At 33.1% G+C, this 18107-nt stretch overlaps 1 protein-coding gene across 1 annotated transcript; it reads left to right on the top strand.

The window, feature by feature from the left end:
- The first annotated feature begins 4159 nt into the window (after positions 1 to 4159).
- LOC134709400 (uncharacterized) lies at positions 4160 to 6483 on the top strand. The gene is made up of 3 exons (XM_063569566.1): positions 4160 to 4314; positions 5511 to 5756; positions 6069 to 6483. Exons 1-3 carry the CDS (start codon positions 4245 to 4247, stop codon positions 6170 to 6172), a joined length of 420 nt encoding a protein of 139 aa, XP_063425636.1. The 5' UTR covers positions 4160 to 4244; the 3' UTR covers positions 6173 to 6483.
- Positions 6484 to 18107: the final 11624 nt, after the last annotated feature.

Genomic DNA, 18107 nt, shown 5'->3' with positions numbered 1-18107 from the left:
GACCTACACACAGCATATCTGGGGCCCTTGCTGCTCGGAGATCCTCTACAATAATGCCTAGGATGCTACACCCTAGTTTTCATGTGCTGTCGTGAGGAGGCATTGTAGAAGTCTTGAATAATGCAGAGGCTATGTACTGGCAAAAAGACTTACTCAATCAGTTTTCTCTTCACCTGCAAAAGCAGGCTAGCCAGCGGTGGTAAAAACATATGGTTCTTACCACACTAGATGCGTGAACAATCCTATGGACAAACCACCAACACACAGTGTGGAGTGTATTTGAATGAAACAGCAACCCAACTTTAAAAAAAATCAAAAAAATAGGTAAAAACACAATATTCAGCAATATACAAGTCTTCATAGAATATATAAATTTCTAAATATGGATTAAATGGCATAAGGTTGGGCTATCTGGCTTCTTTCCCACAAAAAAAGGCACCTCACAGTATAGCAAATAGCGCTGACCGTGGCGTTGAAGACCAAATATCAATCAATCAATCTAGATCTTGAATCAAAACAGTCAACAACAGTCTGCCACCACAACCACATCTCCATAGTAACAGAAAATACCACAACTTATTTAACAAAAGATAATCTAGTCCTGCCTATCTGCCTGTCTTTTATCAGTTCGATGTTCAGAAAATTATTTTGAATGGTTCAAAATATTTTTAATGTATGTATATATTTGTGTTAATTTAAATCATTGTTATTTAAGTTTTATTGTTAAATCCTTAGATAAACTCCTTTCATCTTGGTTAATGTAAAAATATCAGTACGTCATTATTGAGTAGTCTACAACTAAAATGCCCTTTTAGGACACCATACTGGATAATGCTAAAAATAAATAGTTCTATTCAATCTTAACAGTAAACAGTGCAATGTAGAAAAAAGTAAAATCACAAAAATACTGAACTCAGAGGAAAATCAATACGGAAAGTCCATAATCATATGGCAAAATCAAATAACAAAACCCATCAAAAACGAATAGACAAGAACTGTCATATTCCTGACTTGGTACAGGCATTTTCAAATGTAGAAAATGGTGGATTAAACCTGGTTCTATAGCGCTAACCCTCTCTCATATATCAAGCTGGTTGAAGTTTCTAGTTGAATAAGGTGGTACACCAAGGGAGTTTACCTGTAAAATTAGCTCTGGTTGAATAAGATAGAAAATTAGGGTACCTGCGGCTGATATGCCCCTTTGAAGACGTTGTGTAAGTTACCTCAAATTCGAAGAAAGGGTCTCTAGCTTATCTTTTAAAATGTCATGTAACTTCAACCAAATAACCTGAGTGATCCTTAGATAATGCATTGTGAACTGTGTTTGATTGATTGTTTGTTGCTTAATGTCCAGTGGCAAATATTTTAAATAAGGTTTCAACATATTATGACAACTTTCAAAATTATATGAAAATAGTAGATTTGGTACTATTGTCAAGGAGACAACTAGATCAACCAGAGACTTAATGACGTAGAGATAACAAATATAGGTCGCTGTATGACCTTCAACAATGATCAAAACCATACCACACAGTCTGCTTTAAAGGCATAGAAGTGTAAATGTGACGAAAATACAAACAGACTGATTAATGTTCAAAAACAATGAAGGAAAACAAATATGATATACAGCAACAAACTACTTCTACTGAATTACAGGCATCTGTCATGGTACAGGTATATATATAATGTGGCAGGGTTACACATGTTTGAGGGCCAGTGCTTAACCTTCTCCAATGGTAGTAAATTGGTGCAACTATAGACCAGGAAATCTCCTGCATTCAATGATCTTCAATACACACAATAAAAAAGGATTTGTGGTACAGGATTATCTAAAATTTAGTGTAATTGTATTACCTGCTTAATGACGTATGTATGTCCAGTCACAAATACTACATAAAATTAAAAATTGAAATGGGGAATGTGTCAAAGAAACAACAACCTGACCATAGAAAAAAACAACAGCAGAAGGTCACCAACAGGTCTTCAATGTAGCGAGAAATTCCCGCACCCGGATACATGCATATACTAGTATAGAATAGCTATCGATAATATCAATAAAAAATTTATGTACTTGACTAACAAACTGAGACAACAACAAAATTATGAGCTAGGTCACAAGATGAGAGTCCACAGTAAGACAAATCACTGCTTGAATACATTATTCTGAAAGACCAAACAGTTTCTGCTAGTTTACATAAATTTTATGCTTGGTGGAAAAGCTACCAATAAAAGTTTTTTTTTAGTTTCTGGATTGATGAATCCTGCTTTGTACTTTATTGACACACAAATCCTAATTTTTGAATGTGCTAGTTCGCAAGGTTACAGTCACACTATTCTCATTCCAAGCCAACCATTCTTTGCTCTTTTAAATCTTTCACATTGAAGTCACGGATATTAGAAAAATAAACAGAGGCGAGGCAAGATGTTTCATTTTTTTTTTATTTTGACAGTCAAATAATGAAATCAACCAAAACGTTGAACTTGAGCATTGTCTTTAATTACTTGATGTCAGTTCAATTCGTGGTCCTTTAAATTATCGATTTTTGAGTGTTCGGGACGAAAGGGTTGCATTAAAGATCATTAAAATCAAAATTGTCTCCAGCTCAGCCATGTGATAGAGTAAATTGTTTCCCTCGTATTAGCCAATCAAAATCTGGCATTTTTACGTGCAGTATACTAAATCAAAATGTCTCATGAAGAAAAAGGTGAAATGAAAATTCATTTTGTTAACCTAAGACAAAGAACTGTTTTGACCTGTAGATGTATTTTTTTTATTGGTGTATCATTGATTTCATTTTAAACTTCTTTTTATTCCTACTAAATTACTTCCTTTTTAATTGTGTGTTCCATCCCTGTATTTAGTAATTGAATAACGCAAGTGTTTTTGCAGATATTTTCGAAACCAATTATCAAAACAAATCAATTAATGTGTGTGTGCTCAATGTCCAGTAGCCAATATTTCATGATGTAACTTTGAACTATGAGTTTCAGCTAGTTTAATGCATGTTACTTAAGACTCTTTCGGTAATTTATGATAACAGTTACCGTATGTGCTCTGCATGTATATAAATAGATGACGAGTAATCATTCACGGAAACATAGCAAGTTATTCTCAGGCCATGACGTCAGTTTTCATTTTGTGAATATTCCGTTTATTTATATTGAATATCCAACAATAAATCATATTGGTTTTATAGTTGAACCACGGAAATGGGACACTCATGGCTACACGATTTATTTCTTCTTCTATTTGGCTATTTTTTTACCGTAAAAAGCAACAATCACAAAATACCACAGTTTAGAAAAGAAGTATATATATTTGACGTTGGTGGCGTTGCTGTCGGCGCATTGTTTGTGATGTAAACGTTACCATCTTAGTAACGTTAAAGATGTCACCAATTCGAAAGATGTATGCTGCAGTAATAATTTTGATGCTTTCAAATTTGATTGTCTGTCGTCCGATAGATTACAGCAAAGTAAAGGATCGTCCAATAATTAATTGGGATTTGTTTAGGTAAGAGTTTCTAATTTTAAGTATTTGGAAATGGTGAAAAAATCATAGACTTCTTACAAAATAAATGGTGATTTTTGATAAATTTCCTTGATAAATACTAGTAATTGCGTTTTAAAACCAAGATTGAAGAAAAACAAAACATTATACATTTGTGTTGCTTTGTGTATTATCAATATGTTCTTTTTTAACATTTTTTGTTTCTTTTCTCACAGCTTCAGTATTATTGGCAAACTACAACTGAAGTATGTGCTTTTTATTCTGGCCACCTTCTTCATGTTTGCCCTTTTAAAGGAACAGTTGACAAATTCAAAGTTACTGAAAGGTTTGTATGGCTAGAATATAGTTTTATGATTGTTTAGTTGTAAGAAAGTATACGTGGCGTTTTAATAACAAAAATATTGATACACATGCACTTGATGAAACCTTAAGAGATGGAACAACTACTTTATTGTCGTTCTTCACGCTAAGGCAAAGCTTAAACATTAAATATGTCGAAAAGGTTTATATACCCTATCGAAGTTAAAGAAGGAAACTAACATTTCTATAAGTTCATGGAATTCTCGGCTAAATGTCAACATTCTAACATTAAATTAAATAAAAACTACGATGCAGGGTCGTGGGGTTACGGAGTATTATCTTTTTTTTTAAAACTATATCTGTCTTAGATATCGCATAGTCCTGTCAAAATACAATAATTTTGATGTTGTTTTAATTTGATTTATTTGCAGAAATGAGACTTTTACACAATATTAATAAACATGGACAATGGCAAATTGATGGATGTAATGATGAAATGAATGGTAAGTTATCAGGTAACATATACAAAACAGACACATAACTGTAGCTGGATATGCAGCATTGGTTTTGATCATTGTTGAAGGCCGTACGGTGATCTATACTGTAGTTGTTTATTTCTGTGTCAATTTGTCTCTAGTGAAACTCATCGGAACTCATACAATATCTTTTTTATTGTACAGTTTGTGTCTCACACATTTTCCTCTTAGATTTAACAAAAGTTAAGCGCGTGTTACCATCTTTTCTTAAACTGTTAAGAAGAACCAAAGTACTGAAGTACTGAACATCGGATGAATATTTATAGGGGTGTCCATTGGAAAAATGAATTTGAAACAAGCGATAAGGAATGTTGTTTTGCACTAGAAAATGTCCGCAGATCTATAGTTTTCATAGATCGATTGAAAACCAAAAAATAATTTGCATAATGGAAAATTAGGCGATAGCCATACATTGGTATGACTCCACGGTCATCTCGATGAAAAAAAACAGTTGGGTCAATATCTTTAATTGTTTTTACATAGGCGGTAATGGTAACGATTTTTCCTGTAGCTCAGTCCATATCGTTAACTTGGATATGTATGATAGCTATACATCGATATAGGAAGATGTGGTGTGAGTGGCAATGAGACAACTCTCCATCCAAATAACAATTTTAAAAAAGTCAACCATTATAGGTCAATGTACGGCCTTCAACACGGAGCCTTGGCCCACACAGTACAACAAGCTATAAAGGGCCCATCTCGATGAAAAAACAGTTCAGTACTGACTTACGAAGACTTTTTAGCGAAGACCCTTTTTCTATACAAACAATACTTAAATTTGGAGTCGAGACTGACCTGATATTATAAATATGGCCTGATTGCCACTGGTGAGACAACTATCCACCATATACCGAAATGACGTTTATTCAAGAAGTTATAGGTCACCGTAATGCCTTTATCAATGAGTAAAACCATGGTTAGCTATTTGTCTTTTTGGGCATGCCAAGTTATATAATTATCTGTCGCCTTTTCGTTTTATTATTAGAAAAAAAACACGTTTTATTAAATATTTAGTTGAAGAGTGCGTCATAAAAAAATAATTTTTTTAAGTTACTCGCCATTACAGCTGTAAGGTTTTTTAATACTACTAAAGACTAGTGGAGGGGGGGTCAAATTTTCATAACTATATTCTGTCAATCGTTTTATCCTCTCCTTTGTAGCTCTTCTTTGGCGACTACAAAAGAATAAAACCACCAGAACGCAAGATATCCTTCATCACTTGCAGCAAAATTTCATTAAACAAGACAAAAAACTTTACGCAGAAAATAGATTAGAACATGAAATTAAAATTTGGAAAACAACATTTAATGAGAACGCCAAAAAACTGCGAATTTTAAACAAAGCCCTTCTGAAACAAGATAAAACCGTTGCCGTAAAGAATATACAACGAACTGGGATCTACGCTGGTAAGTGTTTGTATTATCATCATTGCTTTCCTAAAAGTATTATATCATGTATACTTAATGAAAAATGTGCCTTTGTTTGGTTCCCTTTTAAATGATGATATTAAATGTGTAATCTTTTGTGTAAATAATTTGAATTTTTTCTTAATGATCTCGCCGAATTTTTAAAAGTAAAATAGTTATCAATAGCTGTGAAAACTGATGGAAATGTTCTATATGTATATCATATAATTGATGTCTTCAAAAGTCAATACGATTAGTCTATAATTTTATTCTATATGATTAGCTTTAAATCTGTGCTTTTATTTACAACAGCTGAACAAATAAACAAAACAACCGAGTGCCTACATCGCCAGATTAACCTTGCCAGGAATATTCTTGAAAAGTCATCAAGGTTTATGAATTTGAAAGGTAGATAGCTTTTAAAAGATCTGACGCCATTATAAAAAAAAAGAAGATGTGGTATGATTACAAAGGAGACGACTACCCCATACACAAGTGACCAATCACACAAAAATTAACAACTGTAGGTCACCGTTTGACCATTATCAATGAGCAAGTCCATATCGCGTAATCAGCTTTAAAAGGTACCGAAATGACAAATGTATTGTTTTAACAATTCAACCTGAAAACTACTGGCTTAATCAGTTATGTATAAAATAATGAACAAACAACATATGAGTAACACGACAACAAACAACAACAACTGGATAACAGAGCTTTAACAGGACAACATAAGAAGATATTATATAAATCATGTGAAAATGCTGAACTCATCTGATGGATACAAATAGAAATACAAAGTGGAAGTGGATGGGTATTTTTGTATCCCCACAACAAAAAAACATTAACGAGTATAATTAACTCTTATAATAAATATGTTTTTTTTTCTTTAAAATTTGACGGTCATGAACTTCAAATAAAATTTTACCAAGTTAATAAATTGTGGGTCTCGTTCAAAGATTCAAGGAGATCAATACACAGAAACAGAGAACAAAACCAAAAAGATTGAGAGACACACCATTTAAAGACATATAAAGTTTTCATATCTAGCACTACATATTATTGTGTATAATGCATGCATTTTGTTAATTGCCAATGATTACAATGTTACTTTACATTTACTTTATTTTACTTTTTTACAGGATTACCAATGAATTGCAAAAATGGCAACAGTCATGAGTTTTAAACTATTTACTTGACCTTTTTTCTGTTTATCACTAACGTTTATATATTGAATATTTTACTTAATTTGCAATTTGTTACTTGTATGTATTTTTACTTTCTAAATTTTACTCTTCTTGTTATTGTGCTTAAATGCTTATGCATTACCTGTTTTTATGTTAAAAAATAAATAAATGTATACCTTCATACGACATATGTATATGTGAATTTCAACATCTACTATTACATTTTGGCTATATAAATACATGTATCTAAATTTAGCAGAACAGGATTTGCAGAACAGGATGCAACCCTCTGGAGTGCCTTGAAAAGTCGTAAGGTTGTAAGTCCCTGGCGTAGATGGAATATGCTCGTAAACTTGGCTTGCTGCAAATCAAATCATGCACATGTTGGGTATTTTTCATGTGAGGGTAGGGAGGAGGGAACATTTGATTAAAAAAGTAAGCTTGTATGTATGTCGTTTGGTGGGGTATATCAGTAGTATTTTCATTTGTTTTTCTTAGATATTTACTTTTCAAACACACAGCCATTTTAAATAATTAAAAAAACAAATGTTATTTGGTGTTTCACTGGCTTTCAAGAACGATTCCTCGAAATAACAGTATTTCAGGGGCCTCTCAATAGGGGATATTCATAATAACTGTTTTTACACATGTCGACCAATACATAAAAGAAAATTTTCCATAAAGTTTACAGAGACATTAATTTTTTATTATAAGTTTTTCATATTTACAACAAAGTGTTTATTTTGAAAGTGTTGATATTTTACAAAAAGAAGATTTGGTATGATTGCCACTGAGATAACTCCCCACAATAGGCCAAAGACATCGACATTAACAATTTTAGGTCACCGTACAGCCTTCAACAATAAGTAAGGCAATACTGCATAGTTTGCTATATAAGGCCCCGAAATATCAATTGTAAAACAATTATAAATATAAATCAATTGTTTTAAAAACAATTATTACGGTCTTTCCACTTTGAAACAGGATTGATTGATTTTTATTGATTTATATATTGATTGTTTAATTGGTTGCTTGGTAAGTTGTTGGTTGGTTGGTTGGTTAGTTGGTTGCTTGCTTGATTTATTGATTGATAGCCGGAAAGATAGTTTTATAGCCTCACGGAACACGTTGTAAAGGAATTGATAGCGTAGTCAAAGTGTTTAAACACTTGAGACATAGCCTCTAGGAACACATGAAAACAGCATTGAGAGTCTAGTCTTCGTGTTTAAACACTAGAGACCCAGCCTATAGGAACACGTAAAATAGGCGTTGAGAGCCTAATGTCCGTGTTAATAAACACTTGAGACCTAGCCTCTAGGAACACTTGAAAACGGCATTGAAAGTCTGGTGCCCGTGTTTAAACACTAGAGACCACGCCTCTAGGAACACTTGAAAACGGCATTGAGAGCCTAGTCTCCGTGTTTAAACACTTGAGACCAAACCTTTAGGAACACGTAAAATAGGCATTGAGAGCCTGTTGCCCATGTTTAAACACTAGAGACCTAGCCTTTAGGAACACGTGAAAACGACATTGAGAGCCTTGTGCACGTATTTAAACACACGAAACCAAACCTCTAGAAACACGCGAAAACGGATCTGTGAAATATTTTAGTTTTATTAAAATTATGACATTTTGTAGGAACATGCAAGGATATGTTACACGCCTGCAAAAAAAATCATTGCATCTTCTTTTATAAAAGTTTTTTTTTATAATGGTCTTTCCAGAATGTGTGTATTATTTGCTTATTGTTCTTATTGTGTGTTCATTGTATTCAATTTTGTATTTAAAGGAAATCGAACCTGACTTGCATGGTTTTAAATGTACGTGACGTTACGCACGATATTGCGGCCCAATAGGTAACGTCAAAATTTGACGTTTTACGTCGGTAATCGAGTATACTTTGTTCGTTTTGATTGTAATCATTTTTGATCGATATGGATACTTTAAAGTCTTGAATATGTACGAAATATTTGCTACTGGTAGATACGCAAGCAAATGAACTTTTCGGACTTCTGATTCGGCTTGTGTTGTATTTTCTTTATATTTATTGTAACTTTTATTTTTTTGCTCTTTTCTTATTAGTTTCTTTATCTCTTTGCAATCTTTAATTCTCTCTGTCTCGGATATGAAATTCTTTTGTTCTGTAATTAATAATTTACCTATTTATTGACAAATTACCATATGTTTTTTTTTTTAATTTTAGATAGTTATTCATTTTCTATTTGATTATAACTACTTTTATATATTGCAGTTCTTATCGTGGTTTCTATGATTCTATCTATTTTCGAAATTTGTAATTTGTTTATTTTGTTTTGTCCTCTGATCTTAAAACATAAAATCGAACCGTACTTGTTATTTAAAAACAATGAAATATCGTTCACATATCATATGATAATACGAACTGCTTTTAAATTCGATGGCCTAGGAGGATGATTGGCCTAATGAGTTCATATAAAGTGATAAAAAACATGGTAATTTTAAGATACGCTCGTGGCGAGATTTCGTCTCCGATGCTAATCGATAGTTATTGCAACTATTTTAACTTAAGGTCGCCTGATGTCCGGCTTCTCCTACCTTTGATGACAGGTCAATAAAATACAACAAATGTCGCTTATACATTATGTGGTGTTTAACACCAAAACAAAGAACAAACTTTTAGAAATAATTTGAAAATACATATAGCGTCCCGAATCGAAAACGTTAAAAACGTAAGAAAATTGCTCAGTGGACAAACTTGCAAGACATTTGTTTTGTTAAAAAACGAAGTTATTTCGACTTAACAGCTTATCAAAAAGTATGTTATCGTATTGTGGGGTGAAAGCACAATTACGAAAACGCACTGTTTTATATGCTTCAAATTGAATATTTAATAAAATGACGTTGAAACTTACAGTGTTTTTGTAAAAAGCGGCGAAATTCGACAATGGACAATCTTGCAAGACATTTTCCCGAGGCCAATGCGTTTTTATTTGTGGTGCGAGTGCTGTAAAATTCCGGATTTGAAATGGTCTATATAAGCACATTTGTAGGAATAATTTATAAAAACAAAATTTTATATCATATGATATTTTAAAAAGCGAAAAATTTTGATAACTTACCATTTTCAGAAACCTGACCATGGCGAGGATTATTCATTTTTGAAAAAATAAATTTTTACCGTTCGATCAACACAAAAAACAGCAATGGCGTCATAAATTATATTAGACTTTTATCATTCATGCGAATTTTCGCGGATTTTAAACTATTTATTAGACCACAAAAATTACCGCAAAAGTTATTTTGCGAATAATTTGTTACGTCTGACATGCATATTTTTGACGTTTTGGTAATATTTGAATCATTATTTGAAATTATTATGAAAAGTTAAAGAATATTTTTAATGTTTTTGGAAACAGTAATACCTGCCTAATCTACGGATATGAATTTCATAAATCTGAACTAGTTAGTTTTCATAGAAGAGCTATTTATCAAATTGCTCTGTCGCATTTCACGGCATTGACGCAATACCGTGCTTAACGTCACGTGCACATTTTATTTTTTTTTTCGAAAAAGGGGAAAACCCCTATTTCATTTTAGGTAGTACCGTATGCAGTGATTGTGACGTCACCAAGCTGATATAATCCTTTGCAGAGAGAGGCGGCGTCGTCCTGATCACAACTATGTATAAAGAATGTGCAAACGGATTTAATTTTCTTTCACTTAGGGGACGACCATTTGGTATTCGGGGGGGGGGGGGGGGGGGGGGGGGGAAAGATTTGTTTTTGATCGGTTATTTATTTTTGTAAACTTAGAGGACACGTTCTTCATTTTCTGCACTATTGAAACAAGATTTTTCATTTTCATTTACATTAAAGCAAGGGACTAATTACTCCTTTTCATAACTATATTTATGATATTCGAAAACATAGAATTTTTTGAATATTTGTTAAATAATTATGGTCCGAGACCACAATTAATTTGTAGTGCATTTCTTTTAGAACTTAAATGAAAAATTAAAAAAAAATCCCACCTACGCTTTCTCAATGAAATTTTGACAGTGTGTTGTACTACTTTTGGGACAAATTATATCAAAATTTTAGAAAACTGCATCGCCTCTAACTCAACATATGGACAATTTTGTGTTTAGGGTGTCTTGAAATCTTTTGACAGCTTCCGAAGTGCTAATTTTTAACCTTTTTCAGCTGGACCAAATCACTAATTTCCTAAAGAATTCTAGACCCAAATTTGTTTACAGTGTAATTTCACCCCCCTACTTTACAACGAAAATCAAGGGACGAAAATTGTGGTCTCGGACCTTATGAATCATACATGTTCTAATAATAAAGTCAAGTTATTGCGTACCACTTAGTCAAAATTAATCATTATTCCCTGCAGAAATTTTAAGAATCAAGATTTCATTCATAACCTCAGACACATACTTGTGTACAAGAGGACAATAGATACAAACATATTAAGATAATACATAGTGATACAGGACAAACAAAACACAAATACATAGCATATCATAAAAGATAATTGGTATAATTAGATAAAGTGACTTTATACCTTTTATCACGAAAATCAAAAGAATTATTTATATTCCCAACCAATATACATGTATTGCATACATACATAGTACATGTATTAAAGTTTGGTTTTTACCTAGCCTCTTTCAAAAAAATGGCCAACGTATTTTTTTTAAAGGGTTTTGGAAGCGCTGAAGGCCCAAGAAGGTATAGACCATCTAAGTTATCTATTTTCAATACATTGCAAGTCAGGTAATTTATTTTCAAACTACCACAGAACAAACCATTTATTTTTGTGATTTTCAAGGCTGAGTTATTTATTTTCAAAATCCTCCTGATTTTAAATACATGTTAAGAAGTTTGAATCTAGGTTTTTACTACTATTTACGAACTTTGGATTGATTTCTACGTCATTGATTTTAATTTCTCAATCCAGATTGGAACGTTTTAAGCGGACTGCACGTGATATATACTGCTAACGGATTTTTTTTTTTTCGATTTCATTTTGCAGGAAAAGATTTGCATTTCAGAAAGAAATTTATTCATAAAAAATGATGGATTAGCATTTTTATAACAGAATAGAAATGGGATTCCTAAAAAAAAAAAGGGGGGGGGTGCAGGTGGGTAGTTGTGTGTGGTCATTGTATGATTTACAAAGATAAATTGCATGTACGCATTATGAGAGCTGTAAAGTTTGGAGCTAAAATTAGTCAATTTGTTGATTTTCCCATTTCAGTAGCATGAAAACACCCAAAATACTACGCATATTTTTTCAACAAAATTTCACGACATAAATAATGTCGTGACTAACTTTTTGCTCATATTGTTTTCAAATACCCCCAACTTTTTTCAAAGAAAAAGCAGTTTGAAGTGAATGTCAAAATTGAGATCATGACCTTGACCTTTGACCTTGACCTCATATTTTAAGTTGGGACCCAAGGGCACCAAATAAAGCGGTTCTAGGTTTATACGCCTAAAGGTTAAAGAGTTCATATGCATATCACTTATTTCAAATGCAGAAGGGGAAACAACTCTCATATGGAGTCTCCAGATAGCTTCAGTCAATTTAAGATCCTAATCCTGAAGACATAATGAGCAAATTTCTAAAACAAATTTGTCGTTATCTTTTACGGTTACAGAGGAGTAGTGGCCACAAGAAAATCAGTGTTTGGGGAGGTAACTCTTACAACGTAAAGTATTTGGTTACACAGTTGTCAGTTTTTAAAGCGCATACACTTTATGATATAATATTCCAACAAATATCTAAGCGACATCTTGTGAAACAGCAATACTTCGCAAGAAAAAAATTTGGCGGAAGAAGAAAAAATAGTCAGAACGAAATCAATAGGTCTTTCCACCGGAAAGGTGGAAAGGACTAATGAGAAAATTAAAGACCTATAACACTTGAAACACTTAATTACAGGCCCTCGACTTGGGGCAGGAACATACAAAATGTGGCGGGATTAAACATTGGAGCGGGTGACCAACCCTCCCCTAACCTGGGACAGTGGTGTAACGGTACAACACAATAACAGATAGATACAAATAGAAATACATATATGAGGGCCTGGACAAGGTATTGGGACGACATGGAGTATGGGAGAGAGGGGCGGGAGAAGGGAGAGCGGGGGAAAAGTAAAAGAAAGGGCCGGAGAAAGGAGAAAAGGATATAAAAGGAGACAAAAATGTGAATTGAAATTATTCAAAGTTAGCAGAAAAACAATTATTTGATAAATGAGAGAATCAAAAGATTCAAGAAAGTGCATGGCAATAAAAAGTAAAAAAAAAAAAAAAAAACAGTAGTGTGCATATTTGCAGACAAACCTTGCAAACTGTATCCAAAATGTAAGTTCAATTGACATTCTGTCTTTCGTGAAAAATGATATAATAAAAAAAACCTGAGAACATACATGCATCATCTATAAAAGGTAAAACACTTGGTGCATAAAAGTTCCACCTTGAAATTGTACACTGTAGACGTAAGAAGTCAGACTGTGTGCTCTGAATATGCGCACTTTTGGTATATATATTTATATTAAAGATCATAGTGGAATATAGTTCTGAAATCTCAATTGTAAATCATGTCCAACTCAACATCAAAACACACCCATCCATGTACACCCAAGTGTAAATTAACATGAACCAAATGATATTAAATGTTTACGCGTTTTCAGTTTGTTTCTGCATTTGAAGAAATATATCAAACAAATATATCTCTTTTATTTTGTTTTGGCGTTCGGGGCGCTTTTCCTGTTTTATTTTCGCCAATTATTAAAATAATTAAATGATTATTCGTTTATTGTTGGCCACTGGCTTTTATTTAATGAATTGTGTGATTGTAAAGGAGTAGGTCCGGTAAGGACCGATTTTGGCCTCAAATTTCAGGTTCATCTGACGAAAGATTTTGACCACTTTTTAAACACTTAAGTATTTATAGCATTTGAATCAATTAGTTTATGAGAAAGATTTGACCTATTGTAGTCATTTAAAACCACCCGATTCCAGGTCAAATATGAAAAATCTAACAAATATGCCGAAAAATGTCACTTTTCAGATGTTTTTTTGTTAAAAATGAAAGTGGCCGCATCCGTGTTCATCCTTAACCTTTATATATGTTATGTATTATCATAAAATACAACTTACATTTTAATTTTAAAGATCAACACGAATGCGGCCACTTTCGTTTTACACGAAAACCGTCTAAAAATTTAACTAAAATGCTAGAATTGTGAAGATTTCAGTAATTTAGCATGACTTTATGGTGATAGTTACCGATATATGTGCATTGTATAGTCAAAAACAGCCAATATTTATGTAACAGAAGCATTCTACTGTCCAATGAATAACTAAAAGTTCATATTTTAACAATTTTGTAGAACTGCTATATTTTGGGACCAAAAAGGGGTCTTACGTACTGGACCTACTCCTTTCAAGAAATAATTTTTGAAATTCTAATTGAAATAAAAAATATGTAACGGGGTCTAAGAGATACTATTTTATTTCGTCCAAACGGATGCGCATTTAGTGTTGACATCCCAAAATGACAGGTCTTTGTTAACTCATTCCGATGTTGCTGTCTTGTGTAAACTGTATTAATAAGATTGCACTATCGGCAATCTTTTTTTTACAAGCAAAGATATTCCATTTTTTGTATCCATTTGGATTGTTGGCTTTTTGACACATTTCATGTTTCAAATTCTGTTCTTTTTTCTATATTTTAAATTTGACTTTCAAAAAAGTGAGATAACTCAAATTGTTACTAAAAAGATATTTGTTTTCATAAGCTAAATTTAAGTGTCAGAATGCAGGATTTTGCACCATTTATCCAAAAATTTCTCTGGCCATTAAGCGGCCCGAACCCTGGCGAATATCCGCCTCAACGAGGCGGGATGACTCGCTTCGCGACCCATTTTATTTTTTGCCGTACCAATATAAATTTGAGTGCTACGCCTCTGTAAAAATAAAAACATCATTTGTACCTTTTTTAATTACGGAAATTTCCTATCCGTCAATCAGCTTCACCATTTATTTTTTTCCTTCACAATGAATTTGATAGTTTTGATGTGATTATGTAGATTTTGTAGAATTTAATTTATTTTTGAGTGATTTGAAAATTTATAGTAGTTCTTTCGTGTATTTTCTACAAATAAGTTATATTTTTGTTAATAACATTTTGACTTTTTATAAAAGTTAACGAAATCCTTCAGATAAGAGTTTTTTCCGGTTAATGACTATAGTTGATATTGTGTAAAAATACATTCTTATGTCAATGTTTAACCCGAGTCGGAGCAATTTATATGCATGCAAGTGGTCGGGGGAAAAAAACTATTGAAGTTTTGCAGAGATTTGGTGCGTGACAAGGTGATGCTACAACCAATTTCTGTAGACATTCTGCTTTTCCTTGGGCGAATCATCAATGATGTTATTAGACTTGCACCAGAAGGCTAATTGTTGAGTCTTTAAATTAGATTGATTGTTTGATTGTTGGTAGCTTAACGTCAAGTGGCATATATTTCATGCATGTTCAGGACGAGAACAATTTAACAATAAAACAATAAGTAGGTCTTGTCCTATTGGAGGCCATTCGGGATGATGGTCGGGAAAAAAAGGAACTGCCACTGAATAATGTTGGTATATTGGATTGAAATACAGAAAATTTCCATTTGCAACAGGCCACCTACGGACCCATCAAAGAGTTATTGCAAGGGTTCTTATTAACGTTTCCATTCTGACAGGACGTGACTGCGAACTTGATACATCCCGCACAGCCAATCGGACGCCCACTTCGTTTTACTGCCGGTCGATAGAAGACCAAGTGACCATATTTCGTTTTCCCAGTCACCATTTGGGAACTTTATATTAGAAACAACAGAAATCCATACATGTGATCAAACTGATCGTCAGGTATTCTCATAACCTGACACTTTTATACGATTTCGCGCTCAGTTCCTTTCTTATTTTTTCTATAATTCCGATTTAAAGATGTGAAACCCGCAATAAAAATAGATGGCTTCAATCACGTGGCCTCAATGATTTAATAGCAACGCAAAAAATCCGTTAATATAAACATGTTGTACCTTGACCTTGAATTCTACGATCAATCGTAACTACTCGGCCATTCTCGCTATGCAGTACAATAACTTTGTGCAACCAGAAAGGCCGAGTAGTTCCGATTGTTCTACGACATACAGATCTTTGCGCTCTTGACAATGTAATTCTTGGTGAAGTATACGGGTAACTTCGTTTACGAAAATTTATACACACTTTATCATCAACATATTACCAGGCTTTTGCATATTCACGTTTTTTTATGCTGAACTGTAGTCGAATTCAATTCTATACATTTTTTTTTACGTGAAGCAATAAAAGTAAGAATATTTTTTTCGCGCCAATTTAACCAGCTTCATCACCATCAACAAAATTATTTACCGGTATTTTTGTGAAATTTCAGTTATATAGTTTATCAATTAGAGAAATTTTGGTAAGTATTACTTATTAATGTTAAGGTTCTACTAATGTGCTTCTCTAGACCTTTTTGACGGTCCGTTTTATCCCATTTATCTCAATACTATCTCCTAAGACATAAATGTCAACTCGACCTATTCCGTATTCGTGTCGAAAGGGAAAATCGCATCTATTTGATGAAATAATTTCTTCTTCAACGGTTCATGCATTATTTTGTATTATTTGATAACCAATCACATTCACGTTGCATGTTTGCATGAAAATGGTTATGTATTAGTGAATTGTAAGGGCGATGCAACATGCGAGGTCAGTGCGCGATCACGTGACATTATTATTTGTAAACAAACATATGTAACACGTGTCTGAATTATCCTTTTAAAGTGTTATGAATCTTTCAATCAATATTTTATGATATATTTCTTTTTGTTTTTAGGTTTGCATATCAGTAGTCCAAGTGGATTAGAAATAGTTCTGAGTTGTGTGGTTTTTTTTTATAGAATTAGAAGGTAAGTCTACATAAGTTATATTTAACTTAAGTCTAAAAAGATGACTCCACTTTCCCTCTACATTTAAAACCCGTTACTAATCCAAACAGCATTTGCTCCCCTTGAACGCTAATTTGCCTCTTCCCCCGTCATTTCCCTTTAAATTTGCGCAAAAGTCATACTTTTAGTCCATTTACATTAACGGCTGATTTGTGATTTTTCCATCTCAACTGCAATTTTCATATTCAACACATTTGACCATTCAGTATGAGTTCCCATGTTTTTGTCTTATATGAAGGAGGTTTATGTCATGTTTTCCTAAACACCTTATTGCTATTTGTCTGTCTGGTTTGTTAAAACCACAAAATTAGATAGTGATGAATATGCAAGTTTTCAACAATCCCGCAAAATCTCCCGCAGAGATGTGTGTGAAAGGGTGAAAATTACCCTTCTGATGTACTGATATTTTTAGCACCCCATGTGAGAATCTAACTCAGGACCTTCAGCACTGTAGCCATCGGTCTTAACCACAAGACAACGAACTCACATTTAACGAACTAATTTCTTCTAAAACTGTACATGCATTAATTCTGTATTATTTGATAACCAATCACATTCACGTTGCATGTTTGCATGATAATGAGTTCTGTATGAGTGGACTGTAGTGTATTGCAAAATCAATGCAAATTGTGGCATCAGTGCCCTTCATGTGACATAATTATTTGTAACCAAACCGGCTTCTCATGTAACACGTGTCTGAATTCTACATTTAAAGTGCAATCAATCTTTCAATCACTATTTTATGTTATTTATGTGTCTGTTTTTAGCTTTGCATATCAGTTGATCAGTAGTTGAAGTAGATTAAATATAGTCACTGTGTCATTGTTCCTGTTCTGAGTAGTGATTTTTTATAATAAAATTAGAAGGTAAGTCAAAATAAGTCATTATTTAAGAGTGGGATTGTAGTTGTCCTGATCCCGAAATCATGACATTAAAAAGATGAAATCCTTATAAAGTCCTGAATTTAGAAAATATCAAATTCAGACTTCCAGATTGAGAACTTCAAAAAAAGACACACCCCGGATCCCGAAAGGGTCAATAGAACATGGGTTTTTATGTCGGGTTTAAACGCATGCATGAAATCTCTAGTCTTAAAATGCCAGTGATAGAAAGAAAAACAGGTAAGCAACTGTCGAGGGCCAAGTAAG

This window comes from Mytilus trossulus, chromosome 3, assembly GCF_036588685.1.
Source record: "Mytilus trossulus isolate FHL-02 chromosome 3, PNRI_Mtr1.1.1.hap1, whole genome shotgun sequence".
Taxonomy (NCBI): domain Eukaryota; kingdom Metazoa; phylum Mollusca; class Bivalvia; order Mytilida; family Mytilidae; genus Mytilus; species Mytilus trossulus.
The sequence above is the reverse complement of the archived record's forward strand: the minus strand, read 5'-3'. Positions and strand labels throughout refer to the sequence as shown.